Here is a 15,797-nt window from a genome sequence, read left to right as displayed (position 1 = left end):
AGATGTATTGTCCCGCAAAAACATGAAAAATGAAGATTAATAAATTCAAACTTTAAATAGGCCATTTTGCAGTTTTAATCAAGTTATTCACTTCTGTAAAAAAAAAAATAATTATTATTTTACTTATAAAAATACAAAAGAAACGTTTCATTTTAACCAAAAAATATTGTCTCAAGTAGTTTTTGCTTAAAATTACATTTTTTTCAGGTAAATAATTTTTTCTTAATCCAGTTTTTGGTCAAAGTGAATAACTATTATGTGACAATAAAATGGTATTGTATATTGAAAAACAAATCTGGCAACAAATAATGTTTTTAGGAGAAATATATATCTTTAATTGGATGATTTTTTGTTATTGAACGTTTTTATGTGTTTAAATTTTAAATGTAAAATATGTATGTTTGTATGATGTAGTATGTTTAAAGCTCAGGTACAGGCAATAATTTTTAATAACATTTTTGGTTAATTGTACGTAAATCAAATATTTGTAACAGAAATCAAGACGAAAAAACATGAATTTCCCTTAATATGGTCAAATACAAAATTTTGCAAAATTCTTCCATAAAAACCAGCAAGACTTTTTTTCAGTAGTTCGGTAGTTAACCTAATGTAATAACATGTCTGGTGACTCCCTAGAAGGTGAAAAAAGATGGTGGATATACGGTGGATAATTTTTGCTATAGCATGAAAATAAAAATCTGAAGTTGAATAAAAATACCAGAAATGTAATATTCAAGTTATATTACTTATATTTAGTCATCTGATATCATTTTTTACCACACTGTTTAGTTTTCATAGCTTTTTAAAATGCCTCTCTATTTACAAAATTTGTGTACAAAAAAATAGAGATTTTACTGTGTAATTTTAACTATCCCCCCACTGATAAGAAAGAGCTTATTTTCAACAAGCTCGTGTAACACAAATAAAATCCCAAAAATTATGAAACATAGGGGAAACTATAGATCGATAATTATTGGAATGTATGATCAATAGAAATTTTTTGCCCGCCCCTGGCCTTTAAGCGGATATTAGCCCTTGATAGCATTTGCAGCAACAAAGAAATTGAATTGAATTAAATTAAATTACTTTTATAATTATGATAAATTTGTATTTCTTTGAGTAAACATTAAAGCATTGACAGCAAAAATGTTATAAAATATTAGTTGGCACTAAAGTATTAGTTTTCTTAATATTAATAATATTCTATCAGCAATACTAAAGATTGAAACTTTGAATTAATTGTTGAAACTAAAGTATCAGAGTTATATGATTCATGTAATTAGTAAGTTAGACATTCTGGAATTAAGATATCTAATGATACAGAGATAAAGAAAGACAATGCTGATAACCTGGGATATAAATATACCCATATAAGGTAATGAACAAACTTACTAACTACCACAGATAAAATTGACAGCAATGTTGTAACGGACTACATGATGGAGCAAAACCGCTAATTGTATTAGAATATGAAACAATACAGCAGCACGAAATGATCTCCAATAGATATTACCGTTTAATTATTGATAGACTAATTGATGTTAATAAAAGAAATCTCAAATTTGATGGCGTCATATTGAGTGGGACAAAGGTTTCTGCTCTACAGTAACTGAATAGCCTACTGTAATAAGTATAAAGCTCTGTCTACACTATCAGAAAGAAAAAGAATGTGATGTGCCCATATATGGACATGAAGATATCATATTCCTACCATATTTGGGAATATTCCTACCATATTTGGGAATATCACTACCATATTTAGACACATCACACTAGTTTGATAAGTGTAGACAGAACTTAACACTACGTCCTCTTGATACAACACAGAAATACTTGATGACATAACTATTTTATTTTTGTAATCTGTAAATATGCATTGGATTGAATTCAGAATAATTTATATAGTCCAAATATTTACTGAAACAAACTTTTGTTAGTATACAAAAAGAGAGAGAAAAAAAGTATTAAAAAAATTAGTTACCTTTGCAAAATATAACAATTTTGTGAATTTCATCTTTTGGTGTCTCTTTTATAATAATGTTATGTAAGCCAACTATTTACTGAAACCAATTTTTATCATTATTACTTTTAACCAAACACTGAATTATTTTTGCAAATTGAGTGAATTTCATCTTTTGATGTCTCTTTTAAAATAGAATGTGTCCTGTAGGTTTACCTAGAGTAAAAGTAAGACACAAATAAATTGCACAGATCAGGGAGTTAAATGAAATCCATGGTATGGGAATTAGGAAACTATTATTTTCCAGAGATAGACAGATTTTATGGAATAACTAGAAAATAATTAAAATGTGTCGAGAGACTAAAGCTCAACCTACACTATCAAATGTAATGTGACAAAAAAATGTGATGTGCCCATATATGTACATGATGTCATATCACTACCATATTTGGGTATATATCACTACCATATTTGGGCACATTACACTGTTTTTGTCAAACTAGTTTGATAGTGTAGACAGAGCTTAAAATAAATCCACAGCAGCGTATGATAATTACACATATCAGTTTACGATTTCTCCTTTTTATGCTAAACATATAATATTCATACAGCCGTCTCTATTCATGTATTCTATTCAATCATAAAATGACTTTATAGATGATCGATCAAATGCAGTTCAAACAATATACTATATGAACGCTCACTGCTGCTGACTTGACCTTTGTACATAATCACGGTAAAAAAGATTATATTTATACATTTATATGGATAATAATGATATTTTTTTTAAAAATATGAGAATATTTTAGATCAATAAATAGCTTTCACATAACTTGGCTTTGGCTATATTCTTTGCAACCTGAATAATTTGAAAAAAACATAGGAAAAAACATAGGAAAAATTTTTTTTTTTTAAATTTATAAAAGCAGCTATGGGGTATAATATTAGGCTTTACGCTTTTTTTCTCCTGAGTATTCTCACTTGCACAGATGAACGGCTAGTGTTGCCCGAAAGCTGTGCAAATTGTTCTAGCGGTTTTACATTGTCGTTTTGATTTTACTGTAGCTTTTTATTTTAGTTGCATCTTTTTTTTTTACCATATTTAATGAGGGTGATCATTAGGGAACCTCAGAGGTTTACAAGACAAACATATACATACAGTAAGATGCTTTACATAAACAAAGTCTTACATTTTACAAGTCTTTGGAGTTGAGTTTTAATTTGGAAAATTAGAAAAAATCCTTAGAAAAAATCCTGACATGTGACGGGACTTGAACTCAGGACTCTTGGAGTGGCAACCAAGCATCATAACCACCAAGCCACAACTCCACTCCATTGAGATCCAGCCACTGATACCGTACCCACAGCATTGTCATTTTTTCAGTGCTTATTTTATTTTGTCTACATTGAGATCCAGCCACATCATTTTCATTTTTTCAGTGATTTGTCTTTGGATTTATAATAATAATAACACCACTTTTATATAGCACCCTTCTCATGAGTAATCATGCTCAAAGGCGCTTTACAAGCATTATTACCTCAGTAATTTTTTGGATCAAACACATGGAAACATACTCCCATGATGCAGCTAGTAGTAATCAGCGCAAAGTTGTATCTTGATCTACAGTAACCGGTACCCATTTATACACCCGGTTAGAGAGAGGCAAATGTACAGTAAGTAAAGTGTCTTCTTGCCATGGATACAAGCAATGCGGCGAGAGTTGGATTCGAACCACGACCTCACGATCGGTAATCCAAGGTCCAACACACTGCGCCACACGCCTTTTGTAGATAAATATTAAGTTATCAATTATTCCAGGTACAATTATGAAATTCACATGATTAAAAAAATGACTGGTACTGGATTATTTATAGACATGAACACAATCATTATATCAAAAACAAATCTAATATATACTTACTACAGTATTAAAGTGGATTGGGCTTGGGCTATTTATACTTTTTAATTATAAAGGTAGATGCTAATGTATACGTCTGCTACAAATTAATTTATTTTTAACCATATAATTGGGCGCAGCTGCATTAGTATAAGAGGTTTATTATTAACATCCAGTATTTTACAATACAATATACTTTAGTATAGTACTTAGTAGCCTAGTGATTAATATTCCAGTGACTATATATTATCACACAGTATAGGTTTGTTTAACAGATTTGACATTTGTCTAGTAATGTAAAATATAAATATTCATTTGTAATTCAGCAACGTCTTGGGGTTCAATAAAGACCTGGTAAAGCTAATAATAGATTAAGGTAAATACTGGTAATGAGAAGTCAGAATTTTATTACTAATTTACATGTGACTAAATTATATTTGAATTGGCCATTTTTAATTGGGATCCAAGTCGATTGTAACTTTAATTACAAATTGAGTAAATGTGAACGCTATCTTGCGTCAATCCAGTAACTGTCATTAATATTGCGTGACCTAATTCTGTAACTAAGAGGAAAGCCTACGGCAAAAATGAATTTATATTGAATCATTACCCAGTTATCCTGTGAAGATGGATATTGCTAAATGTAAAAAATACATCAAAGTACATTAGACTTTATTAATTAAATTGACATTTGGGGGATGAAGTTAGTCAAGCTGTAAGTGAGTAACAATATTTGGTGGGTGGCACTGGCAGTCATTTTTGTTAAAAGGTTATGAGAATTTGTTTTAGTGTGGGTGTTGGTGCTGTTATTCACACTACAAATTAAACTACACAAACCAATGGTATACGTGTCCAGATCCATGGAGTTATGTTTTCGTATCGCAAGTAAGGTCACATGATTAGCGTTGTAACAGAAAAGTGTCGACTCGATTAACTAACTCTTTTGTTACAAAGTGTCGCGGATCGGGGCAAACATCCGGTATAATGAGTATATTTGGTGTGAACAGGCCTTTAGGGATGAACATCCAGTATGGTGTAAACAGGCATTTAGGGGCTAACATTACGTATGGTGTAAACAGGCCTTTAGGAACGAACATCCAGTATGGTGTGAAGAGGCCTTATGGGGCGAGCATCCCGTATGGTATGAACAGGCCTTTATGGGTGAACATCCGGTATGGTGTAAACAGGCCTTTAGGTGCGAACATGGCTGAAAATGACTTCAGTACACATACTGTAGGCAGACTTTAAAGCTAAATTTAGATTTGGTTGAATTATTTAACGCCAAAAATGTCTGTACCTGGTGGAGTTATAAACTGCTAGTAGGAACAACTTTAACATCCTGGTGGTGAAGCAATGTTAAGGCTAGGTGGGGCTCAAACTCAGTACCCACTAAACTGTATAATTCAAAGACTATAAATACAAGTGATGATAATCTATTTTTAATACTATTCTATGAACTGTAAAATACTATAACATACGTTTTCCAATAGATCTTGCATCGCCGTAGTATTCCTATAGCATTTCTGTCAACCTCTGTTACAGGGTGTGTGGATCAGGACCAACAAACAACATAAACAAATTAACTATCACCTCTATTCACTTCAAGCATGGCTTACTTTAAAATCTATTTAATGTAATCACTGGAGCATTTTACTATTCTTCAAATATGATAAGCTTAAATTTAACAATATAATACATTGAAAGATTTAGATTTGATTGGTTAAATCATCAAGTCACAGTGTAGATAAATTTAGCCTTTATTATTTGATAATTTTATAAATTTTTGTAAAGATGTCAAAGTTGTTATTCATCTCACAGACTCACGTGGGGCAATTAAAAAATAAGACTGAATAATATAATCAATAACACAAACATAACATTAATTTAAACACATACATTGTTCTTTTTATATTATATATTTCCAGGCCTTAAAAAGGAATGATTATTATTAAACCATTTCTCTGTTATGCAAGTTATTATTTCTTTTCAAACATGGAAAAGTTTCAGTTTTCTTAAAATAACGCACAGTACGTCTAATTGTGATGATTTATTTTTTCAAATAATATATTTCCTACCTTAAAAAAGGAATGATTATTTTTGTATATTTTAAAAACATTTCTCTGTTTATATAAGTTATTATTTCTTTTCAAACAAAAAATAAGTTTTCATAAAATAACACACAGTACTGTACAGTACATCTAATTGTGATGATTTATTTGCAAATTATTTATAAAAAGAAAATACTATAATAATGATATTGATCCAGGTTAAGCTAGACACAAAATAGAAAACCTATGGAGTTTATGGAACTTAGCAAAACGAAAGTATAAAGTTAAGCTCAGACAGAATTTTCATAATCGTTTTCATCACATATATGTGATATAAGCCTGGAACATCTAAGGCATTGTATGTTCACCAAGATCTAGAGGTGATTTACTTATAGGATAAATACTGAAATAAAGTCACTAATTCCAAAATTAAAGTTCCTTTACCAGTTGATTTACTGTTACCTAGGCTCAGTAAACTTTGACATTAATTCTCTGGTTTTAGTACTTTCCTATCAGACCTTTTTACAGCATAGAACAAAAGAATAAAACATGGAAGAACAGAAGAATAAAACAAGGAAGGACTAAATAAATATAATATCGTTTGCTATAGAATTTTGGTTTCACTTATTTCATTATCATAACAAAACCTCAGCCAGTTTAAAGTTGTTAAATCATTAATAATTGGGATGGCTTAAAATATTTGATTACAAAAAAGTGTTCCGAATGAATTTAAGAGTTCAGAAAAAAATTGATTTTAAAAAATTATAATATTATTGTACCATATTAGGTATAAATAGGTTGTTTCAAATGATAGTAAATAATGAAATAATTTCACACTTTTGATTGTTTGTGAGCTCAAATTTGGAAGGCGGGAATAACACTGTTGATTTATACTAAACCTAAAATACATCGTCTTTTTACCATTTGATATAAAAAAAAAGCATTTTATTTCTTTACCGTGTATACGCATGTATGTTAATTAGTTTGGTGAGTTCTATAGTATAGAACTGCAAGCCTACAACAAAGCTTATCAAACTCAAGGCCTACTTTACTTAGTACTTTAACACCAACAGAACACACAATGCATGCATACAATGTCCATGACATGTCATTTAATAATAATACCTTATCCATTAGATATCATTATGGTCGTATACTATGTATGTTAGCCGTGATCATGTAGAAATACTGGTTTCCAAAAACACTTTCTTTCTGGCTGTTTTACTTTTTACTTTAATTTTAGTTTTGATTTAGGTCTTTGCTTTATTTAAATTTTTTTTTACTGAATCTTTACTGGATCTTTTTTACCCCAGCACCCTAATCAAATAAACATCTCACTTTCCTCCGTCCTGACTCCCTCCCTTCCCCGAAAGTTGGGTTTTTAATTGGGGGATTTTTATACTAAATTAAAATACAATTTGTTCACATTGTTTTATTATAGGCCTACCATCAGAGAAGTCGGAATTACCCCCGTAATCGCCTGAAAATGAACACAATACTTCATTTCTCGTAAAATAGCAGTAGAAAGTTTAGCTTGTCTAGGCTAGGCCGCTTCACACGCCCGTTGCAAAACGAAATCTGGCGGTGCCTGGGCCTAGACATAAAAATAAAGTGAACACGTTACCTTGTGTTTGATTTGTTTTGAGGTAGAAACTCGACGATGAAAGGCCTTAGACAGCCTTACTTCTTCACCTTCACTATCAGACGACTCATCAAACGAACTTGCTTGTACAGTATTCTTTGAATTAACACCATGTCGTGAACTTGAAGAACCGCATTTTTCAGACAAATCAGCCATATTTTTTCCTCTTGTCGTTCGTCCCAGTCGACCGCAGTCGCGAGTCTCATCTGCTGAGTGAAAGTGTTTCGCGTGCATGCAGCAGAAGACTAGATTTATGGACGCCTACACAAACCGGTTAGCAAATATCACACTACTAACAATCACCATCATATAAATATAAAAACCTGTATACTGTTATTAAATTCATGTTGTATCATGTATAATTAATAGATTAAACACAACGTATTTGAATAAGCAGCCTATCACTGTATTGGGCGCGGAAACCACAGGCAACGGACGGCCAATCTCCGGTGATTCACACGCGGATGTTACCAGTTCATCCGCATCATCATCATCTGATATTAACATGGAGAAAAAAACCATGATTACATCTTTTTTTTCACGGATTCATGAACAAAATAAATACAATTCATGAAAAGTAATATATTATAACTGGTTTTTTCATTTGTTTTTCTTTTTACTAAAAAAATAAAACGATCATGTTTTGTTATAATAGGCCTACTTTTGATTGGTTCCAATTTAAATCGTTAGTGTCAAGATGGAATTTTTTTCTCTCGTAATATATTTGTTTGTTGCCTATGTGGTATTAATGTCGCTAAATAAAAATGACATTAATATTGTCCTCTTATTGATGAGTGAGCGTCATCAATGAATTGTTGTGATAATTGGAGTAGGTCCTGATGCAGATGCCCCGCCGTGTCACTAACATTTACAGATGCGCAGTTTGGGCCTCCTCGATCGATTGATCCGCCGATACACCATTGATTGATAGGTCAAATCACTACTTTAATTAATTCTGTTTAAAGTGTAAATTTGGCTAATTATAGTAAATTGTTTATATTGTGTAATGATATAGGCCGCAATTGTCGTAGGCCCTACATTTTGACAAGTCGTTCAGTTCAGTACGTTCAGAAACAAATCAGAATCATTTAAATAAAACTAACAATGACAACAGAAAAAGAAATATATATAGAAAAAAAATGGGCAAGAACCCAACATATTTACAAAATGGTAAACATTTTCTTAAAACTTTGATTTATTCATCCAGATTAAGGTTGAAATCGATGTCATGAGCTGAGGAGGAGGCGGAGGAAGGAATTCCTGTGAAATCTGAAACAAATAATAGTGTAATTTACAAACTGCAAAGTCATCCTCATCATCAACACGTCAGAGAGGAGGATGCAATAATGATAGACATGCCATGTAGCAGCGTCATTACTCAAAGGGAATTCCCCTTTCTCATTCATAAAGACGTACCAATAGAGGACGCTGTCATACTACACTATCTTTGATATAAGTTTGCGGTACAACCACGTATGTTAGTTCTGAAAAGAACAGTTTTCTCGACGTTTCGTCCAATATGCTTTGATTAATATGTAAATAATGTTTTTAAGCTCCGTCTAAACTATTTTTTACGGTTATTTTTATTTCAATATCATATTGAGTAGCTATACCTAGAAGAATAAAATTATTCGTGTCACGTATAAGACCCTATCAAACTTAATAATATAGTTAGCAAGTAAACACGTATAAGACCCTATCTAACTAAATAATATAGTTAGCAAGTAAACACGTATAAGACCCTATCTAACTAAATAATATAGTTAGCAAGTAAACACGTATAAGACCCTATCTAACTAAATAATATAGTTAGCAAGTAAACACGTATAAGACCCTATCAAACTAAATAATATAGTTAGCAAGTAAACAGATAAAGTAATTGAGACAAAAAAAAATGAAAACAAACAGCAGTACGACATCAGCTTAATCATTTAATATAAAGAAATTAAGTATTTTTTAGCATTGGCCCGAAACATAATAATAGATTGTGGTGTCTTAAGGTTGTCATTAAGTCCATTCCATAATCGTGGTCCAGCGACAGTATACTGAAGAATTCTGAAGTTTGACAAAAAAAAAGTGTGATGTGTCCAAATATGGTAGTGATATGACATCATCATGTCCAAATATGGGCACATCACATGTTTTTGTCACATAAAGTTTGATAGAATGTAGACGTACATAGCTTTATAGCCTTTTATGAAATTGTAGGCCTAATATTTGTTGCATTTATTATACTCTGTTTCGTGTCTATTTTTTACACAGTCATGATCTTTTTGTTTTTGGTGTTTGTATTTGTTATCCGTGACAAGAAATGTTTAATAAATTAAATTGAATTGACTTTCTGATCCTGATCTTCATCAGGAAGATAACATAATTGTTTTGAATCAGAACAGACCGTAGAAAGTGAATATATCAAACTCCATAAATCTATCTGTGAGTGGGTGGGCTTAAACGCAATGGTGATGAAGGAGACGTTTTGACTATGACATCCTTTTTCTGTCACACTTTGTTAGCTAACTCCCCTCATTATATTTTTCAATTACAAAAACGTCTCTCATCTAATTTCATATAATAATCAGAAAATTACGCTCCAGTGATAAAGACGAAATTAAAGATTAGTAGAGTAGGCTATTTTAATTGAAGTTCAGTTTATTAGTACAGAATTTTACCGTAGCTTACAACATGCAGACATTAAACAGAATATCGAACCATTGCAAACGTGGACATTTGCATGGCGTGATTAGCAATATTCTATGAAAACTCAAAAATGGTTATGCTCAACAGTCTCAGATAAAGTTCGTTTCCAAAACTTGGACGCAACGTAACGTAACGCAATAGACAAATCACAAGCGATAGACTGTGATCGATCGCGTCGTTGTGATTGGTCAACTTGCGATTGCGCTTAAATTCTTGTATGTCACGTGTCCAAATGCGAACCTAGTTTAATATACTGTACTTCAAACTGTTTATGCTTTATTTAGTGACGTAAATTGCGTCATAATTACATCTGAACCAAGTTCGGCCATCAGCAGTCGGCGGTAAACTAACTTGGTCAGTTTTGACATACTCAACGACCTCGTTATAAAATGCCTCTGACCTTTGACTCTTTAAGTAAGCGACCTGTGTTATAAAATCGATTAACAGCTCAGCTTCTTTCGAGTCTTTAACGAAGCAACCAGTAGAATCCATCCTTGCCTCTATCTCATCCGTTGCAAATTTGATGCCGTTTGCCGCTAATATCTCTTCGATATGTTTAGTACAAATACCGAGTTGTTTCTCGTTTTGAAATTCAGGAAACCTATTAGCAATTCTCCACATAACGCTGTTCTCTGGAAAAATTCAAGAAATTTTTTTGTTAAGATTGGTTCCCACTAGCGACGCAACTTAAGAAAATGCCTTTCAAATAATTGTGTTCGCCCCCGCCTGCGTGAAATCAAACTTGCGATGTTTGCAGCACTATTGCGTCGTCGGTTCCCACTTGTGATTACGCAATACAGCACTTTGCGTCAATACGTCGCTGCGTTGCGTTCTAATGGGAACCACGCTTTAAACTTACGTTGCGTCATAGTGGAAATCAACAGCTTTAAAATAGATACCTACCAGAAACCATTACTATGACCATCATACCACCCTTGGCCAACAGACTAGTCAGGTACTTCAGAATTCCTTCCAGATCATCGACGTAATAGATACTTTGGACAACCATTATAAAATGATATTTTGACGTCTGATCAGCAGATTCCTGCTTAAACTCTTCTACTGTCTTCTGTTTCCAATCGAAAGACACGCCCGGGAGGTTGTCCTTTTCTTTGGCAGCAAGTTCTTTAAACTGGTCAAGGAGGTCAGAGTTTGGCTCTAATACGGTGTGAGTGACTTTCGACCACTTAGTTACTAGCTGCTTCAACGCGCATGTTTCAACGAAGCCTGAAATAATGTTAAATCAGTTATTTTTCATTATTTTTTACTTTTCTTTAATTATATTAACTTTCGTCGCAATCATCATGATTCAATAAGGTTTATCGCAAATAGCTTCTACAATGCATGATGGGAAGGGTTTGGGAGCAAACGTCACGACGCGTACGTACAAACAACAAATCACGTACGTACGCGTTGTGACGTTTGCTCCCAAACCCTTCCCATCATGCATTGTAGAAGCTATTGCGATAAACCTTGCATGTTGTTGGTGAGGTCGTGTCGTGTAGTCGTACGTGTCTTGTAGGCCTTTCGTTAGGCCTATCGCTCTTAGTCTTATGATCATCATTACACAACCCATTATCATTTAAGGAAGATAAAGGTCGTGTAGATATGTACTACAAAGAAAACTTGAAACTTATTGTGTGTGGGTATATATAATATCCACTACCGACCCCCAACATCCGGGCAACATGCCTACCTGATCCACTACCGACCCCCAACATCCTCAACTCTTCAATGTCTTTGACCCCGAGTGAGTTGACTACTTTCTCGGGGAAATCCGAACTGATCCAGTCTCGGAGAACATCGTATTTCTTGGTACGTTTACAATATTCGGCAAATGTCGTCACGTACCTCTCATGGTCGCTCATCAGCGTTTTAATCTTCGAAGATTCTGCCATCGTAACCGCTGTCTAAAATCAAATTTTTTTAAATGTTATTTAATAAACCACGGAGGAAAAACCCTTCATGTTTGGATGAATTTAAGTTATCCTGGGTATAGAATTAAGTCTTTTTATTTTTAAATAAAACTTGAATTTTATCTGTTTTGTTTTAGAATAGTTTTTTAGTTTGTTCAGGGAGTTGTGAACAATTCCCTGGTTTATTGGACCGATCCACATTTTTAGCAAGTACCCAGAAGTTCAAACAAGGGCGAATCGTCTCAATTCCAATCCGAAGAAGTATGTAACGGTAGCACGTCCCTCTAGAAGATCCGACAGTTTTTAAAATGATCAAAATGGGCGCATTTCTAATTTTGTCAGAAACTAAAACATGTCCTAAACTGCTCCCCGTACAGGTGCCAGGTTTATAGTCAATCACGATTGTATTTGCTGGTACAGTATGGCATGATACTTTTCTTCAGTTTTATTAAATAGTCAGATCCCTGTCTAACCTAAACTCCTGTCGCACACGTGGAGGTGAATAAGTCCATTGTCAATTGACATGGTGTTGTATTGCTATGTACATACTATAACACTCCCGTAATAAACGTGGTGGACCCAGCCCAAACCAATCGCTGAAATGAACAAGTTACGATAAAAACCGACATCTTGATTCTTGAACAAACTGAACCTAAATTATAATTCTTGCATGCCTGTATTGCTAATGGATATTTTATACTTAAAGCTAACAAAACTACTTAAATGCACTTACTTACGTTGTAAGAAGATAAATTGATCTGTTACTACCCAATACAGTATGAATAGAGTTTGAACAACTGTATTGTAAGTATTTATATTAAAATTATGGTACAATTATGACCTGGTTTATCCCATTATTTAAACAGGGGTGTTTTTTGTGTTTAATAGTCCTCCTGTAGGTAATATGTACAATATCACCACGGTCATCATAATTGAATTTCCTAGTTCGTACAAGGGGCATAAACAGGAACCAGCAAGCACCGATAACACAATAAGACACGTGGACAATAATGGTTTAGGGAATGTAGGCCTAATTCCCAGTGGAAATTGAAATTAATTCACCCTACCAACAAGGATAAACCTAACTTGTTGTATGTTTTCAAATCTAATAAACTTGCACACATATCTTGCATCTTAGCGTGTAAAGTTGCAACTTATTCTGTGATAGGTTGATTGCAACTTAACTTGGTTTGCAACTTAACTTGGTTTGCAACTTAACTTGTAAACGTTGTTGCAACTTAACCTGCAAATGGTTACTTTGCAACTATACCTGCAGACGTTCAGTTGCAACTTATACCTAATGCAAAAATATTAGTTGCAACTTAACTTGGTTTGCAACTCACTTTTAAACGCTGTTGCAACTTGCAAATGGTTAGTTTGAAACTTAACCTGCAAATGGTATAGTTTGAAACTTTAACCCGCAGAAGTCAACGTGCAAACCGGGTTAACAACTTAACTTGCAGTTACGTGATGACATGAGCATGTGCTGCTGGACATGCAGCTGGCTACGTTATCATCCTATAACCCAAAATATGTCAGACCACCAAATTGATACAGGAGCATGCTTAAGCTCTGTCTACACTATCAAACTGGTTTGATAAAATGTTATGTGCCCAAATATGGCAGTTATATGCCCAAATATGGTAGTGATATGACATCATGTCCATATATGGGCACATCACATTTTTTTGTCACATAAACTTTGATAATGTAGACTGTGTCGTTTGCTGTCGCTGCACGTGTGGTCGACGCTGCTCGCAATTTATGTGTATTTCTAAACATGTATTACGACTTCTCCTCTGCGTTTACACCATTCAACCCCATTTACTGGTAAATAATGGTAAATAAACTGTGTAAGATGGCCATTTAATATGATTCTATTTATTCTGAATTTTCTAACAAACAGAAAGCAGTATGTGAAGCTTAGCACAACCAGGGAAGAGTTAAATTTTAACTCTTCCCTGGCACAACAGTATGTTCTGATGTTAGTGTTTTCAATACAGGCGCGCCACAAGGCACTGCACTGTCTTATCCCCTTCGTTGTTTACGTTGTGCGTGATTGTAGATCTAAATACGATTCTTGCTCGGTTGTACGATTTGCTGACGATACGGCGATGATTGGCTTGATTGCGAAGGACGATTGCACTTCATATTTAAATAATTTTGTAAAATATAGTAATGATAACTTTTTAGAATTGAATGTTGAAAAAACAAATGATTAGGCCTACAGATTTTAGAAGAAAACGAATAAATGTGATCTAGTTAACATAATGGGTCGACAAATTCAGAGGGTGGAAACATATAAATATCTGGCCTGGGGGTTGTATTTAACAATAAATTGACATGGAGTAACCATTTGGATCTCATTATGAAGAAAGTCAATACTAGAATGTACTGTTTAAGACAACTAAACAAGTTCAGTGTAAATAATAATATTTTGATTACATTCTATCAGTCTATTATTGTTGGGGTTTGGAAATATTGTATTGCAGGGTGGGGTGGAAATGTTACAGAGGGAGATAAGGGTAGAATTGATCGTGTGGTAAGAAGGGTTGAGATGATGTCAGCTAGGTTTGTGTCAGCAGTCGTTGGATTCAGTTTATTGCGAGAACCTGGACAGGCTTTTTGGAATTGTGTTGAGGGATGAAAGTCATCCTTTGAATTCCGATTTAGGCAATTTTTAGGAGTGCTCGCAGTGGAAGATTGCGATCCGAATCTGCTGACACAAACCGATATCTTTTCTCCTTTAGGTATCAGGAGACATCAGCGAAATTCACCCAGATGAGCACCATGGAATAATATGTTTTTGTTGTGAGTTTTTAAATTGATATTTTTTCGTGTTGTTATAGGCCTAAATATTGTAATTATGATGTATTTTAAGACGAGCAATGTAATTTTCTCCTTGTGGGAACGAATAAAGATTATACTTGATACTTGATACAGAGCTTAAGTAACCTGCAATTGTTTTTGTTTATTCACCACGAAACGCTCCACGCGGCTATGCGCCAATCGACATGCGCGTACATTGACGTTCAATTTGATGGCGCCGAACCGGAACCGTGCCGGAACAGATGTGAAATATATATTTATCTTTCGAAAAAATTACTACCAACACTTAAAAATAATGTTATTAAATTAATTTTTTTTAAATTTGTTTGTTGTTGGGAACCAATGTTGATCCGGATTTTATACAATGTATCTGAAATGAAATGTTATTGTAATTGAAATGTGTTTCTAGACGAACGAATGAAAAGATTACATTATACAATCTAACGATTTAATCTTAATTTATTATTTAAAAAAATGATGTATTGATATTGATAACCATAATAATATTACGCTCTAAGTTATACTAACTTAATAATAATTAATTGCATACGGTAAAATTGATGGTGGGTGACTGATGCATTATGGGGACATCTAGCTGAACTGAACAAAGTGTCGCCTTAAAGGGTCTTTCACACCTGTTCCGGTCCGGTGAGGAATCGAACGTCATTGTTTAGTTTTCACGACGTTCCACGCGGCTATGCGCAAATAAATCGATATGCGCGTAACCGCGTGAAAACGAAACAAGTGACGTTTGATTTTCCGGAAACGTGCCTGAACAGGTGTGAAAGACCATTTAATAGGCTACTG

At 33.6% G+C, this 15,797-nt stretch overlaps 2 protein-coding genes across 6 annotated transcripts in view; both read right to left on the bottom strand.

Moving 5' to 3' along the window:
* Positions 1–7,984, bottom strand: part of LOC140048512 (diacylglycerol kinase delta-like) — a 61,754-nt gene extending 53,770 nt beyond the window's left edge. For 2 of the 3 annotated variants that reach the window (XM_072093246.1, XM_072093247.1), the window contains exon 1: positions 7,531–7,984. In XM_072093246.1, coding sequence (XP_071949347.1) covers positions 7,531–7,782 — 252 coding nt within the window. In that variant the 5' untranslated portion in view covers positions 7,783–7,984. Of the gene's footprint in view, positions 1–5,336; positions 5,433–7,530 lie in introns of those variants that run through there. The other variant, XM_072093248.1, reaches the window with a different exon arrangement.
* A 2,193-nt stretch (positions 7,985–10,177) lies between these two features.
* LOC140048698 (histamine N-methyltransferase A-like) lies at positions 10,178–12,998 on the bottom strand. 3 transcript variants are annotated; one of them, XM_072093466.1, is made up of 4 exons: positions 12,899–12,998; positions 11,942–12,155; positions 11,149–11,472; positions 10,178–10,877 (listed from the first exon to the last, which is right to left on the bottom strand). In XM_072093466.1, the coding sequence occupies exons 2-4, from the start codon at positions 12,141–12,143 to the stop codon at positions 10,522–10,524; spliced, it is 882 nt and encodes a 293-aa protein (XP_071949567.1). In that variant the 5' UTR covers positions 12,144–12,155; positions 12,899–12,998; the 3' UTR covers positions 10,178–10,521. The 3 variants fall into 3 exon arrangements, with proteins under 3 accessions (XP_071949567.1, XP_071949569.1, XP_071949568.1); XM_072093468.1 differs by having other exon boundaries at positions 11,942–12,151; positions 12,899–12,983; XM_072093467.1 differs by having other exon boundaries at positions 12,895–12,982.
* Between the last annotated feature and the right edge of the window lie 2,799 nt (positions 12,999–15,797).

The sequence above is a fragment of the Antedon mediterranea genome, chromosome 5, assembly GCF_964355755.1.
Source record: "Antedon mediterranea chromosome 5, ecAntMedi1.1, whole genome shotgun sequence".
NCBI lineage: Eukaryota > Metazoa > Echinodermata > Crinoidea > Comatulida > Antedonidae > Antedon > Antedon mediterranea.
The sequence above is the reverse complement of the archived record's forward strand: the minus strand, read 5'-3'. Positions and strand labels throughout refer to the sequence as shown.